Raw genomic sequence first — 13,780 nt, forward strand, 5'->3', positions numbered from 1 at the left:
AGGCAGATCGAGGAAATTTTGTTGTATTTTTTTCACTTTCTATTAAGGCGGCACTCCATCACTTTGTTGCCAGCGCGTGCTGCAAACCAAGTGTTTTTCTTGCAGCAAACGAGGAGTTGGCATTATGCTGCAAAAAAACGTGACATTGCGAAACAAACTTGAGAAAAAATAAGAAATGTATTTCGGTCCAACTAACTTACCGGTTTTCCGCTTCATCGTTTTTATCGCAAGAAATTGAATGCTATCTGGACAGTGATTCCATCTTACAAACAGTTTTTTTTTTCAACCATATGTGTATTAAGAAACGATGCTAAAATACGCAGAATATTTTTGGTATTTTAAACCTGACTAATTTGATGTATGTCATTTACCCCGCTTTGAATTGTAACCCAAATATTGAATTAGAATTCAAAATGCCATACTCCAGTACTGTGGTCGGCAACCGCCGGTTCGCGGCCCGGTACCCGTCCGCTATGAGATCGATACCGGGCCGTATAGTTTTTCAGGTTAATGCTATGAAACATTTTGCCCATGTAAAATATCTCGTGAACGATAAACTAATTTAGGCATTTTTATTGCTGAATATTGTAGTTTTTCAAAAACTGGTCCGCGATAAAAATTTCACCTTCAAAAACGGTCCGCAGTGCATAAAAGGTTGCCAACCTCTTCTCTAGTAAAGTTGTTACTACAGTAGTGTGATACAAGTCGGCATCACACAAGCGGAATTATATTCACTAGACTATATAGCACTTTCATTGCTCATGTTTATTTTGCAAGACAACACCCTCCACAATTAATGGGTTGATTTTCGGGCCAGTTAGACGCAGTTTCACCTGGGTTTTGGACAGTGGTTATTAACATTTTTATCGCGGCGAACCCCACAATATTCTCCACGCTTTCGTCGAATCCCACAAAGTGATTTGATTTTTTTGTTGCTTGTAAGTTTGCTGTAACCAACACCAGCAAATGGAGAAATATTTTTCAAACAGAGTTACAAGTTCGAGCCAAACAAACAATAACTTCAGGTCAGGCTGTTGTCAATTTGTGCCATTAAAATAAGCGTAGTTTACAAGATTTCTTTTAACCCGGTATAGTTTTGTCTTGAAAAACAAACCTTAGGACCTGTAGGGCGCTGAACAAGAAAAAGGTATCGTATCGCGAGCTTTGTTCCGTGTGTTGTTAGTCAGCAGTTAACACAAAATCGACCTAAATCAGCACTAAATCGAGCAAGTTCTTTTAAGCTTGGACTTATGTAGTTGGTGCAATAATCCACTAATACACAATTTCGCAATAAAAAACAGGGACTCATTATTGCATGAAGTGTTTATTGTTGAATGAACGATACATCGCAAATAACCTGCAGTTTGTCTGTATAAAACAACAACAAAAATGATCGTGAATTACATAAAAATCAGTCACAGGTGAAAATTAAATGCCTATTTTTTTCACTTGTCAATCCAATTTAGAAAACATTTTAACAGGTCAAGTATTCGTGGCGCAGTGAGATATGGCTGTGCCACTTGGTGGGAAGAATTCGGAGTTTGTGGGCAGTGATAGGTAGATAGAACATGTTGGTAACCGGGCTGTTTCGATCGCTGTTGCCACTGAACAGCTGTGGATAAAATACAATAAACTCAATAAGATTTATTATCAAAAATGTCACTATGATAAAAAAAAAATGCAGGAAAGGAAGGTAAGATTGCGGAGTTTCTGCTATAAAAACTGAAAATTTCGTATTTTGGGGGCTAATTTTTAATTAAAAATGAAATTGATAAGACTGAAATATGCCTTTTTGCATTCAAGCGTATAAAAACGGCAAGATACTTAGTTACAAGATGAAAATGAACGTAGTTTTTCTTACTATTGCTGTTCCTGAATTGTCGTTCACAGTTTTCCATATCAGATCGGCAGCCAAATACGACACCTTGTATTCTGTCACCCACTGGTCAAGGCTGTTTCGTCCCTGAGTAACGACGCCAGTAATTGTAGTAGCTCCGTTTAAGTCTACTTGAATCCATTGATTACCATTATCTGCAAATAGAAAGACTTTAAAAAACGACATTAATTGCACAAAATACATTTTGTTGGCAAAAAAGTTCCAATAATTGCAGAATATCTTTTAAACTTTGACTTATTAAAAAAGTCGTATTACGTAACTGTTGATGTTGCCGCATTTCCTTACAAATATTTAACATTAAGCCAATTTACCTATATATTGTTTTACTTGTTAATATGTTTGTAAAAAGCAAACAGTTTTTGTTGAACTATTTATTTTTTTGTTTTATTGTTTAACTAGTAAACGCAGGCTCATTTTGAGCATGGGTATTTACGATGTTTTTGGATTTAGGTTGAATATATACAGTTCAGTGGTTCTCAAACTTTTTCATTTTTTTTTTTCAAAACGGTCCCTTTGCCATTATTTCGAAGTCCTTAAGCCTGAATGTGTATTGCAGAAAAACAAAACTTGATTGCAGGATTTTAGCTACTGGTGGATGTACCAAATTGCGCAAAACAATGATCCAAAGACAGCATCTGTCATCACACACCCCAAAAAAACATTACGACTGTGCGCGAACAATTGCATTTGTGTGAGTTGGCATGCAATAAAGGCTGTTGTTAAGAAATCGAGACAGTCGATTCGCAATTCAATCTAAACTTTGATTTAAACTTATGCAGTAAACAAACTGACGCCTAATAAGATTATTGAATTACTTTAACCTTTACGCGACTCCCCAAAATTGCCTCACGGACCGCTAAAGGACCGCGGACTCCAGTTTGAGAACCGCTATATTATAGTCAGTAAATAAAACAAATCTTTCGGACGATTTTACTGACTTGTTGCAGCTGACCATGATCCAACCGAAATATCAGGAACAAGAGCTTGATAAAGTCTTGCCCACTTGGGAGCATGTCGATCGTCAATATCCGGTCGCCAATAAGACGATGCTGTAATAGCACCGTCCGGAATGTAATGGTTTTGAAGTCCCAACTTGCACAAACCATCTAAAAAGTGTAAATTAAGAAATGGTTGTAAAATTTTTTGTGTAAAAGTAGGACGTTTTCTAATGAAAGTTATAAATTACTAAGTTATTTAAAGACGAATGTTAGACCTAAACAGACATAAAGCGGTAACTATTTTTTGCATAATTTTCATTTTTGCTGAAATATTAATATTTTGTTTGTTGCAGAAACAAATGACATGTTACCTCTATTAGCCTGGACATTGATCTTGCTAAAGTCGTGGCCTCCTGCAAAAATACAGAAACAAATAAATTAGTTGTCTTTATAAGCGTATCTTACAATTACCTACCTTTTTTGCCATCACTACTGCTGCATTGACCTGCGCATCCACACCCGCACCCGTCTGAAAAAATGTGAAATGATAAAAGGGTATAGAAACAAAACATAAAAGAAACGATTATTTAAGTAATAATTTGTACTCCGACTTACTGCACAAGGTTGTGACCGCAAGCAAGAGAATAATTTCTTTCAACATATTTAAAGAGTAGGGTTTGAATTTTAACAAGTGGAATGTCCTGCAAAAAAGTGCACATAAATTACATTTGCAAAGTTGTATTTTTAAATATGTTTTTAAAAATAAAGAAAATAATCTAGACTCAATACCCCTATAAAGTGCTGTATAAGATGTATATATTTTTATTTGAAACACAAATAAATTGACAATCGAAAAAATATAATGCAACTTTTAAATGCAACCAAACAAATTACAGATATGACAAAAACAAAACATACCTTGTTGGTAACTTCGTGTGAAACGAATGCTTAATGTGCCTTTTGCACCGTGTATAAATACCCGGTGGAAGTTTTTCGTTTGATAAATGATTGGCATGTCACACGTTCTGAAGCATACATCAAGCAGTTGACAGCTTTAAAAAGTGGGTGAACAGGCATTGTTCATGATATCATCCGTGTATCCCAAAAAGAGGTTTGAAACATTAAAGAGCGTAAAATTATTTTGCAAAAAAATTGAAAAACGTCCGGAATAAACGATTGGTCAAGTGTCACTCGGCCACATTTCGTAGCCAACAAGACGATGTAGTTATAGCACCGTCGGAAAAGAATCTGTAATTTATTTTACGAAAATGCTGGTTATAAATCGCCAATGAACACAAATATGTTTTATTTATGTCAAAAGATGATTTTTTTACCATGAACAAATGGACCGCACTATTATGTAACGCAAGGTGATTTTACTTTGATTTTACTTCAAATGTACATGAAAAAGAAATACTAGAACGTGGAATCTGTACTAGGTTTGCAACCAGATGTTAAACAATAAATTTGTACTTTTGGATGTGAAAATGGTTTGCCGAAAACGAGTTGTTGGATTTGCCTACATTACATTGGTGTACATTGTAAAACGGCTGCAGTTTCCAAAGGTTTAATTCTAACAAGTTAATAATATATTACAAATCATACACCCACGCTGTTTATCTTCCATAGCGGCTGTTGACGGTAGTGTTTAATTGCAGCATGACAGGAACCAATGCTGCAAGTACTTTAGCATTTGCACCGAAAAGCACGAATCTGCCATCATTTGTCAGTCTCCTTTTTTCAATTTCTAAGAATAAGGAACAAAACCATTTCAACAACGTGAATTTTAAATAGGATTTCTTGCAATGTTGTCAAAAATACGTGACAGCTGCCATATTACGCAATTCCGCCTGATCAGAAAACATTGCCAGACACATTAATTACGCCGGGTTAAGATTTTTTGACATTTCTGTCCGCTTTTCAGCTCTTCGTTGCCAAGCGCCGACTATTCGTGCAGCAAACGCCTTTTTTCTTGATAACGTCTTGCACTGCAAACGAAACCCGCTGCAGTTTTAGGAAAATACGAAAAAATGAAATGTCAGGAAAGTTTTGCAGCATGAGTGTGTTTATCTGGTGAACTTTCATGTGGTTCTTGTCATGATTTAAACAACAGACGATGCACTGCATTATACCAGAGTGAAGCCAACCATACATTGCAACACTAGCAGAGTATTTAGGTCCGAATTTGGTGGGGATAATGTTTTATGCTGTAATCCAGTTAATGTAAGACACCGCTTCAAAGTTTACGCTGCAACTGATAATAAATAATTTAGAGGAAAAAATAAAAATAATAATGTGAAAGTTCCTTGTAAGCAACTACATGTCTTGATGCTTGCAAACATAACCTCGACACATATCAATGAATCAATCAATCAATCAATCGTTATTTTTAACCCGCGAACGCGAATATTAAATTGAACAGAAAAGTGATGGTAAGGAGGCATCGATTAACCTTTCGGTTTTCGAGTCATGATGCCCCGTTGAAATGTGCTTTAAAAGTTCCACTTCAATTTACCAACCGCCCAGACGTGGGCGCTACCACCCAAGTTAAATAGCCTCACTTCCAGCCGCCTAACAGAAAAAAACGCCGGGCTTCGTTTTTGAGAACACAGTGGGTTTCAGCCTCGTGAAAACAAACAGTAGAAGTCACACCAATACGGACATAATAAAACTTGAAGGGATAAGTACCCGAGGGCGCCTTACGTCCAAACTTCTTGTAAATGTAAAATAGTGCCGTTCCCCGATGTGGCGGTGTTCAAATGACATTTCCTGCAAAACTTACTTCTTTTCAGTAATTGTCAACTTGGCAGTTAAGGACACTTGTAACGTTTTGCTGAATGAAGTGCAAAACACCCAATTTGCAATATAAGAAGATAAAGTAATTTCACACACAAACGGATCCGACGCCGAGCAATAAGCAATGAGTCAAACAAAACGTTTTTCATGACTTCGATGCTAAATCAAGTGCAAAAGGCAATCCGTTGGACGAAAGCATTTTATCCACGCAAAAATGTGCATATGTGTCCATATAACACTGCCTTTGATTGAATTCGTATTCCAACACAACAGTTCAAATTAATTATTCTGCAACAGGCACGGACAAGATTGTTACTTCTTTTTTCATGACCTTTGCGGTTTCTGACGTAAGACCATTACTTTTTCCTTGAACAAAAATTATGAAAATCGTTTGTGTACAGTACGTTGTAGAAAAATTCTATTTATTTTTCGAATTTCGAAACCATTTTCTGAGAAGCCCTTTGCTGTTAAATCCCTCAAGCCAAATCAAATTTAAACAAATTACCTCGAAAATCATTCGAAAAGTAGCGATGCAAATCTTTGCATCGTTAATGCATACATGTAGGAAAATTTTGGAGTAAACAACATATGTAAACAAATATATTAGTATATAAACGCACATTTACGAAATTTTTTTAAGGAGATGTGAATGTTTATTACCTTGGGCCAAACTTGTCTTTTGAAAACTGATTAGGATACAACACGTTGTGATGGTCCTACGCAGCTAAGCAACGTACAAACCATACGTTGCTTAGCTTGCGCCCAACTGTCCGCAGTTGGGCGCAAAAGAGCAAAATATTTGGAGTGTGTTTTTTATTTGTTTTAATCATGCTTGTAATTGTTTTTTTGCCCAAGTTCTGCTCACGCCTGTACCGCTTACATTGATTTTTGTGTGTGTGTTTCTGAAAATAATTGTATTGTTGGTTTTCTTGCACTTTGTCTACGCTGTGAGAAATGCGTTGAAAATTAGTACTCAGAAATGTTGGCATGGTTTTATTGCCACCGAAAAATAATTGCGTAGCGAAGCGGTACTCTATACTATGTTTACAAAATACTACTATATATTAGGGCTGTTATCAAACAAATAATTATTTGATAATTTGAATTTTTTAATAATTTGAAAATTTATCAAATCATTTTTGACTTGTTACAAATAATCAAATAATTTTTAGCAAACCTTGATATATGTGCAAACACATTGGTGACTATTTTATGAAATTGCGGTTACACAGAAGCACTGCAACATATGTTTTCAGCCTTATTTGTTGTTCAGCAACCCAATCCCAAAAATGTTTGACAGTGAAGCATAACAATTTACAGTTCATTCCGGTAATAGTTACATCCAGAAATAATAAAAGTTAATAAGCAAGTGAATAAAATGTAATAGACACAATTCAATTCAGCAAAGTATTCAAGAAGAAGCTGTTGAAATAACGTGAAAAAATACACACGAAAATACATACGGTTTTGCCAAACTGCGGAGAATAACTGAAGCATGTCTCTATCTGTTTTAATTTATTATTTCAAACAAAAGAGAAGTAGCCTAGATTTAATGACTAAGAGCTGACAAAATTTGTTGAGTAATTTCAATTATCCACATTTAATAATGACTCTGGGCCTTATGTGTCAGGTATTCTAAATTATTTAAATTGTTTTATTATTTGATTTGAAAGGAAAAAAAGTATTTAATTATTTGAAAAATTAAAAACGTTTATTTGATAACAGCCCTACTATATATGGTACCGCTACTTTATATTGCGTTTGTTTATTTACAAAGAATTGCGTGACAATCACAAATCTGGCAATGAACAAAAAAGGTTGACCGTTTAACACTCATAATTTAGCAACCAAAGACTTTAAGCTTGATCGCCTCAAATAAGTGTAAAGTGTCAAGCGAGAACATGTGATAAATCCCTTCAAGTTGCATAAAGACCTCCTTTGGCCATCTACCAGGAACTCTGGGACACATTTCTTGATAAAACTCCAAAAAGCGATCAAGATCACGGTCTTCTTTCAAATAGGCTTTGAAAAGCTGTCTGACCTATAATTCAAAAACGGCAACTTGGAACTCCCGTGTATTCTACATCCATAGAAGCTGGTGTAATTAATTTATATGAATAACTCAAAAAGCATTTTATACAATTTCATTTCTGGTTTATTGTTAAAGCGTCTTGGCCTCATTTAAAGCATAAACGCATTGCAAATATTTTTTTACATAAAACAACAGTTACCACGATGTAGTTATGTTCAGCTAGTTGACCTTGAGAGTAACCACCGATTCCACGGAGTGATGTCACACATTTTTTCAAAAACTAAACAAGGAAAAAATGTTTAGCTTGTATTCATTTGGGAGAGTGCACTTAGCAATTCAGTATCTTTATGTTACTGATATAGTATAATAACACGAAAATTTTGCAGGATAGCAAAAATCACCAAGTCGAATAGCAGAGAAAACATTTTGTAAAATCGGTGATCTAAAAGATATGTACAAAATATACAAGCAACAGACACTGGCTTAAAAAGCTAGTTTTTATACTTTGTCATGTTCTTACATACAAGTCGATAGTATTCTTTATCAAGATGTCCAGATGCCTTTTCTGGGAATATTTAAGAGGTGCCAAAATAGAATCGTGGTCCATTTCAGTCTGTAGGAAAACAAGGTTTAGAAGCAAACTATAATGTAGCTCAAAATTTGTTTTTTGAAGTCGAATGACCAAGAATAGTGGTTTCCAACCGCCGCTGTCAATGGAACGACAAATTTGTGCTAGTTCATATGAGCAGCCACGGATAAAAAATATAAGAAACGCTGCTTTACATCACACGTTTTTACCTGAAATAGATAGTCCGAAAACTGTGGTTTCTGTTGATAAATTTTCATCTTCAATCCTGAAAAACAATGTATGCTGTTGCTCTGTTTATTGTGTTTAATAAGTGTTATGTTTACTCACCTTTGGGGCTTTTTAACAAAGATTGTAATACGCTTGGGTTAGTGAAATAAGTTGACAACAAAATAATTTATGCAACTCAAACCTGTCAACAACAAGGAAACATTACAATCCAACTGACAACCTCGAAATCATGCGTGATTAAATCTGTTTCAAACGTTATTTAAAATATTTTCGAGCTGTCATATTATTTTTACTGATTTCAGTAATTAACGATTCATCACAGCACCACAAACTAAAAAGGGTGAACCTAATACCCATCCGAAAAAAGTCGGGTTCAGAAATTACATCTGAAACTTTCATTTGTACTTTTCTGTCATCGGTTTCAATGATACTGCTATTACCATGCAACTATGCTGTATTAATTTACGACAAATATTTAACAATAAGCCAATTTACATATGTGGTGTTTTACTTATTATCTACTCTTATGGTTCATTCTCAGGTTCATTCTGACCATCCGTATATGTACGAATTTTTTTCGGACATATAGTCAGTAAAATGTCTCAACAAAACTTTCGGACGATTTTACTGACTTTGTTGAGCTGACCACGATCCACCCGAAACATCGAAAATATAAGGTTGATAAAGTCTTGACCGTTTGGGACTAAACAGATCGTTCACCACTGAATCAAAATAAGACGATGCTGTTATAGCAACGTCGCGAATGTAATGGATCTTAAAAAAATTAAAAAAATGGTTGTAAAATTTGTTTGTAAAGGTACAGACGTTTTTTTTAATGTTTTAGTTTACTATTTACTAATGAATGATACAGCTAAATAGGCATTAAGCGGTCAGTATTTACTACTACGATCTACCATACACCGTTTTCGTTTTTCCAAATTTTGCATATTCTGTTTGTTGCAGAAACCTATTATTCTCGACTCAACACGTTACCTCTATTGGCCTTGATATTGACCTTGCTGAAATCATTGCCTCCTGCAAAAAATATGAATCAGTTGTCTCTCAAAGCGTAGCATACTATTACCCACCTTTACCGCCATCACCACTGCTGCATTGATCTACGCATCCACACCCACACCCGTCTGAAACAGTGTGAAATAGTATAAAGGTAGGGAAACAAAAAATAAAAAGAATAGAAACGGCAAATAAGAGAAACGATTTATTAAATGATAATTTGTATTTCGACTTACTGCACAAGGCTGTAACAGCAAGCAGAAAAATAATTTCTTTTAACATCTTTGAAGGGTCAGGTTTAAATTTCAACAAGTAGACTATCCTGTAAAATAGTGCACACATATTACATTTGCAAAGTTGTATTTTTAGGATTTTTTTTAAATCAAAAACAAAGTCATTTAGACTTTGTACCCCTATAAAGTGCTATATAAGATGTATATCGTTTATTTTTTTCATTTGAAACAAAAAAACAAATGACAATAGGAAAAAAGTACAACTTTGACCAAACAAATCACAGACATTCACATGATAAAAACTGTAACGTAGCCTTTTAGTCTAAATTAGCTATTTAAGCTATCATAGAACGCCACTTAATTTAGAGTGTAATCTTACGTTAATGTACATTATCTTTCAAGCTTGTGCTTATTATTGCGTGAGTTCACTATAGTTTACTTATGGCTTTTGTGTAAGAATTATGTATTTTAGCTAAGATTAAATTAGATTAGAAAGAGAAAACCTGTCTATAAACAAAACCTTGTTCCACTCCACCAAGTGATTTTAATAAAAGTAACACACAAACAATTATGATACAGAAGACGTAATGTTAAAACATTAAACTGCCAAAATAGCAATAGTCTGGCACTACGCTCAAAGCAACTTCATTCAACAAGCGGACTTTACAACTGCCCGGTAAACAACACTGTCCAACATGACATAAAACAAAGACATATATACAATGTGGTGGGCGTAAAAAATGCAAGAAGTTGGCGTGCCTTTAGGGCGATACAACGGGCGAATATTTGCGATTTAGATAATTATATGAAATTGGTAAGCTGCTTCCTTTGAAGTACAACGTTTGTAGCTGAGTTTGGGAAAGTACGATCACAGAAAGAGATGTCTCCTCCATGCACAGCATGATCAATTAAATGGCCCGGCCTGTAGGCAATTAACATGACATCTTTGTACAGACAGGTAGGAAACCGATGAAAGTATGTTGTAAACAACCATGTTGGTTTGACGCAACAAAAACAAAACATACCTTATCGGCAACTCCGTGTAAAACGAATGGTTAACGCGGCTTGTCTATCGTGTATAAATACCCGGTGGTAACGGTTACATCAGTGGTTCTCAAACTTGTTTTTGTTGCGACGCCTCTGGAAATGTTTTCTGGACTTGCGACGCACCATCAAATAAAAGTTAATGAGGAACCTTATCAATAAACAGGAAATTTAAATCTATTAAACAGCACTTAGAGAACAATTTTAGCCTAACTGTTTTTCGACAAAGTTATAAAACTGCACTCAACACTTTCAGTGCACCCGGCAATCACGTGCAGGCTTTTGTTAATTGTTTCAATTATTGCGCACAATTGCATTGTCTTGTCTGCTGCAAGGCCTTAACAGCATCAATAACGAATTACAATGAAAGAAATGTTTCAACTTACGCACAATATAAACTGATGCACAAAAGTTTACTGCTGCAACTCAAAAACTTTTGAGGTAAATTTACGTCAATCCGCACTCTACGCAAAAAGTATTTGGACGTAAATCCGTCAACCGCACTGAAACCTCATTTTTATGAGATAAACTGAGTTCAGCCACGAAACGGAAATATTCTGCGACGCCCTTGGGAAATTGACACGACGCACCAGGGCGTCGCGACGCACAGTTTGAGAACCACTGGGTTACATTGATTTAGTGATCATTTCTCTATTTTGGGAAAAAATGTGGGGCGAGTTTTTCGTTTGATAAATGACTTGCATGTCAAACGTGCTGAAGCATACATCAATCAGGATGAAGGCATTTACGATAAAACTTGATTTAATAAAAGCAAAAGTTTAAGTAGCATTCCGTGTATTCCCAAAACGGGGTTTCAAAATAAACAGGGTAAAATTACTTTTATAAAAATTGCTGGACATTTTTTTCAAGAAAGACTAATCTACATTATTACGTTTCAGCGTTCTGTTTGCAAGAAATTAAAAGTACTTATCTTTTTCAGAAAGTTAGCTGTAGACGTTGTACACTGTTTCGACCTATACTGTACAAAGACATTAGCTGAATTTACCATTTTCCCCACGATTTACTGTGCAAAATATGTGGCGTTTTTTGTAATTGCAAAAGGAAAAATTTTCCAATGGTGTTGAACTATATCAACAAAGTATGAACGGTATGAATCTGTTCAAAAAATTGAAAGCAAATAGGCGTTTCCTGCAGTCACAGTAAGTTTTATTACTAGCCACGTAAAATGCAGTAATTCTAACATGTTAATACAATTGTTAAAAACACACCACATATAAATCATTAACTACATATCAAAAAAGGACGTTCAAAATTACTTGTCAAAGTAGAATTGAAACATCCAGGATAAACGACCGGTCAAGTCTTTCCCACTTAGGATTATGCCGATCGTCCACGTTTGGTCGCCAATTAGACGATGTAGTTATAGCACTGTCGGGAATGTAATGGGTCTTGAGTCCCAACTTGCATAAAGAAACTGTAATTTATTTTACGGAAAAAATGGTTATAAGTCGCCATATACACCTATATGTTGTATTTATGTTATAAAACAATTTTACATATTTAATACATTTTATGCGATTTGTACTAAAGGAAATTACCTCTGTTTGCTTCGACATTTATTTTGCCCAATCCTTTTATCGCCTTTAAAAAGAAAAAGAGACTGTAGGCACGCTTTGTTTTACGTCCGTTTATTGCGAGACACAAAATAGAATGAAGCGTGCACACGATTCAACATCGCAAGTACCGTCGCAAGTCGCGTGTCGCGTGTAATTTAAAGATACGCTACAAGACAATATAAAAAACAAGTAGTTGATGTTATTTTAACACAGTTGTGTCACCAAACCAAATCAAACACTGACCTTTTTCAGTCATCGCGTTCACTACTCCGGCACTGGCATCAACATGAAAACAACGACAATCTGAAACAACGTAGAATATTTAAATAGGTGGTATACTTTACAACAAAATACATTGCATTATACAATAAATCGACTTACTAATGCACAAGACCGAGACGGCTAACAAAATAAAAACTTTTTTTAACATTTTGAAGTGTGTAAGAATTGAGTTAGCCGCGTGTTGTAACTTTTGGTTTTAAGGAAGTCTTGCAACTCAAGCATTGACATCTTGATTAGTGCATGAAACTGATTTTAATAAAGATAATAAATTACCATCGGGTTTAGATTAAAGCGTAAGTTTATGCAAAACAAACATTCTGTTCTTTGTTTTCTTTTTCATTCTTTAAACACAAATGTACATTAAAAATCAATACTACGACGTAGAATCTGTACGAGGTTTGCAAGCAGATGTTCAACAATTAGTTTGTGCTTTGGGTCAAGTGAAAAACCATGACCAGCAAAAACAGTGATAGGTGCTGGTGAATCAAATATTCACCTCACAGCACAAGTAAGATAACCTGTGAGACAACCATAATAATAATAAAAACGTGTGCAAAAGCAATTTTGCAACATTTTGACTAGTAATAGAGATAGTTGACAAATGTACAATAGTGGTGAGACATTCAGTTTATTGAATGTGCACAGCATGACAACACATGCTTTCAGATGATTGCTTGAAGGTGTCCACCAAAACAACTCATCACAACAAACAGAGGAATAATAATAATACACTGGGGACATCTGAAAGAGCAATAATTAAACAGTGATACGTGAGCAGCTAAACTAAAATAAGTCCAGGTGCCGTCCGGCTGCTATTGTTCCAAGAGTGTATTTTTTACTTGATTTGTAAACATTTTTTTTGAAGTGGGAACAACATCAAATTTAAGGTCTGTCTAGCATTTAGGACCTGTATACTTTTTGGATTGTTGTATAATACTGCTGCTGCAAAATGGGATAGTTTCGGTTTGTCGAGTACTTACACTATTGGTTACCAGTTTTCGGTTAAAGAAATAGTCAAATGCTTGAGGTAATTTACCATTTGGGTGATTGTATCAATACATTGCACACTCAAGTTTAAACTGTTGCGTGTTTGTTAATATTTTATGATGTTTCAACATTTCTTCCAGGTTATGAGATTTAATTCAAAATT

At 35.1% G+C, this 13,780-nt stretch overlaps 2 protein-coding genes across 3 annotated transcripts; both read right to left on the reverse strand.

Moving 5' to 3' along the window:
- Positions 1-1,319: 1,319 nt before the first annotated feature.
- Positions 1,320-3,811, reverse strand: LOC145224301 (lactadherin-like). The gene is made up of 7 exons (XM_080090766.1): positions 3,754-3,811; positions 3,451-3,536; positions 3,311-3,364; positions 3,207-3,248; positions 2,836-3,003; positions 1,862-2,031; positions 1,320-1,612 (listed from the first exon to the last, which is right to left on the reverse strand). The coding sequence occupies exons 2-7, from the start codon at positions 3,494-3,496 to the stop codon at positions 1,475-1,477; spliced, it is 618 nt and encodes a 205-aa protein (XP_079946892.1). The 5' UTR covers positions 3,497-3,536; positions 3,754-3,811; the 3' UTR covers positions 1,320-1,474.
- Positions 3,812-6,662: 2,851 nt separating this feature from the next.
- On the reverse strand, positions 6,663-9,922 carry LOC145224299 (uncharacterized). 2 transcript variants are annotated; one of them, XM_080090764.1, is made up of 7 exons: positions 9,731-9,911; positions 9,569-9,622; positions 9,474-9,515; positions 8,462-8,517; positions 8,184-8,276; positions 7,863-7,943; positions 6,663-7,672 (listed from the first exon to the last, which is right to left on the reverse strand). In XM_080090764.1, the coding sequence occupies exons 1-7, from the start codon at positions 9,834-9,836 to the stop codon at positions 7,472-7,474; spliced, it is 633 nt and encodes a 210-aa protein (XP_079946890.1). In that variant the 5' UTR covers positions 9,837-9,911; the 3' UTR covers positions 6,663-7,471. The 2 variants fall into 2 exon arrangements, with proteins under 2 accessions (XP_079946890.1, XP_079946891.1); XM_080090765.1 differs by lacking the exon at positions 6,663-7,672 and having other exon boundaries at positions 7,879-7,943; positions 8,188-8,276; positions 9,731-9,922.
- Between the last annotated feature and the right edge of the window lie 3,858 nt (positions 9,923-13,780).

Source organism: Phallusia mammillata, chromosome 4 (assembly GCF_965637545.1).
Source record: "Phallusia mammillata chromosome 4, kaPhaMamm4.hap1.1, whole genome shotgun sequence".
In the NCBI taxonomy this organism is placed as follows: Eukaryota; Metazoa; Chordata; class Ascidiacea; order Phlebobranchia; family Ascidiidae; genus Phallusia; species Phallusia mammillata.

Bases quoted from the DNA above. Each gene is read 5' to 3' on its own strand.
- LOC145224301 (XM_080090766.1), bottom strand. From the start codon at position 3,496: ATGTTGAAAGAAATTATTCTCTTGCTTGCGGTCACAACCTTGTGCA. The intron at 3,365-3,450 runs GTAAGTCGGAGT...ACATTTTTTCAG, and splicing joins TGCGGTCACAACCTTGTGCA to ACGGGTGCGGGTGTGGATGC. The intron at 3,004-3,206 runs GTAACATGTCAT...TACACTTTTTAG, and splicing joins CAATGTCCAGGCTAATAGAG to ATGGTTTGTGCAAGTTGGGA.
- LOC145224299 (XM_080090764.1), bottom strand. From the start codon at position 9,836: ATGTGTGCACTATTTTACAGGATAGTCTACTTGTTGAAATTTAAACCT. The intron at 8,518-9,473 runs GTAACGTGTTGA...ATTGTTTTTCAG, and splicing joins CAATATCAAGGCCAATAGAG to GATTGAAGATGAAAATTTAT. The intron at 7,673-7,862 runs GTAACTGTTGTT...TTTGAATTATAG, and splicing joins CTGAACATAACTACATCGTG to GTCAGACAGCTTTTCAAAGC.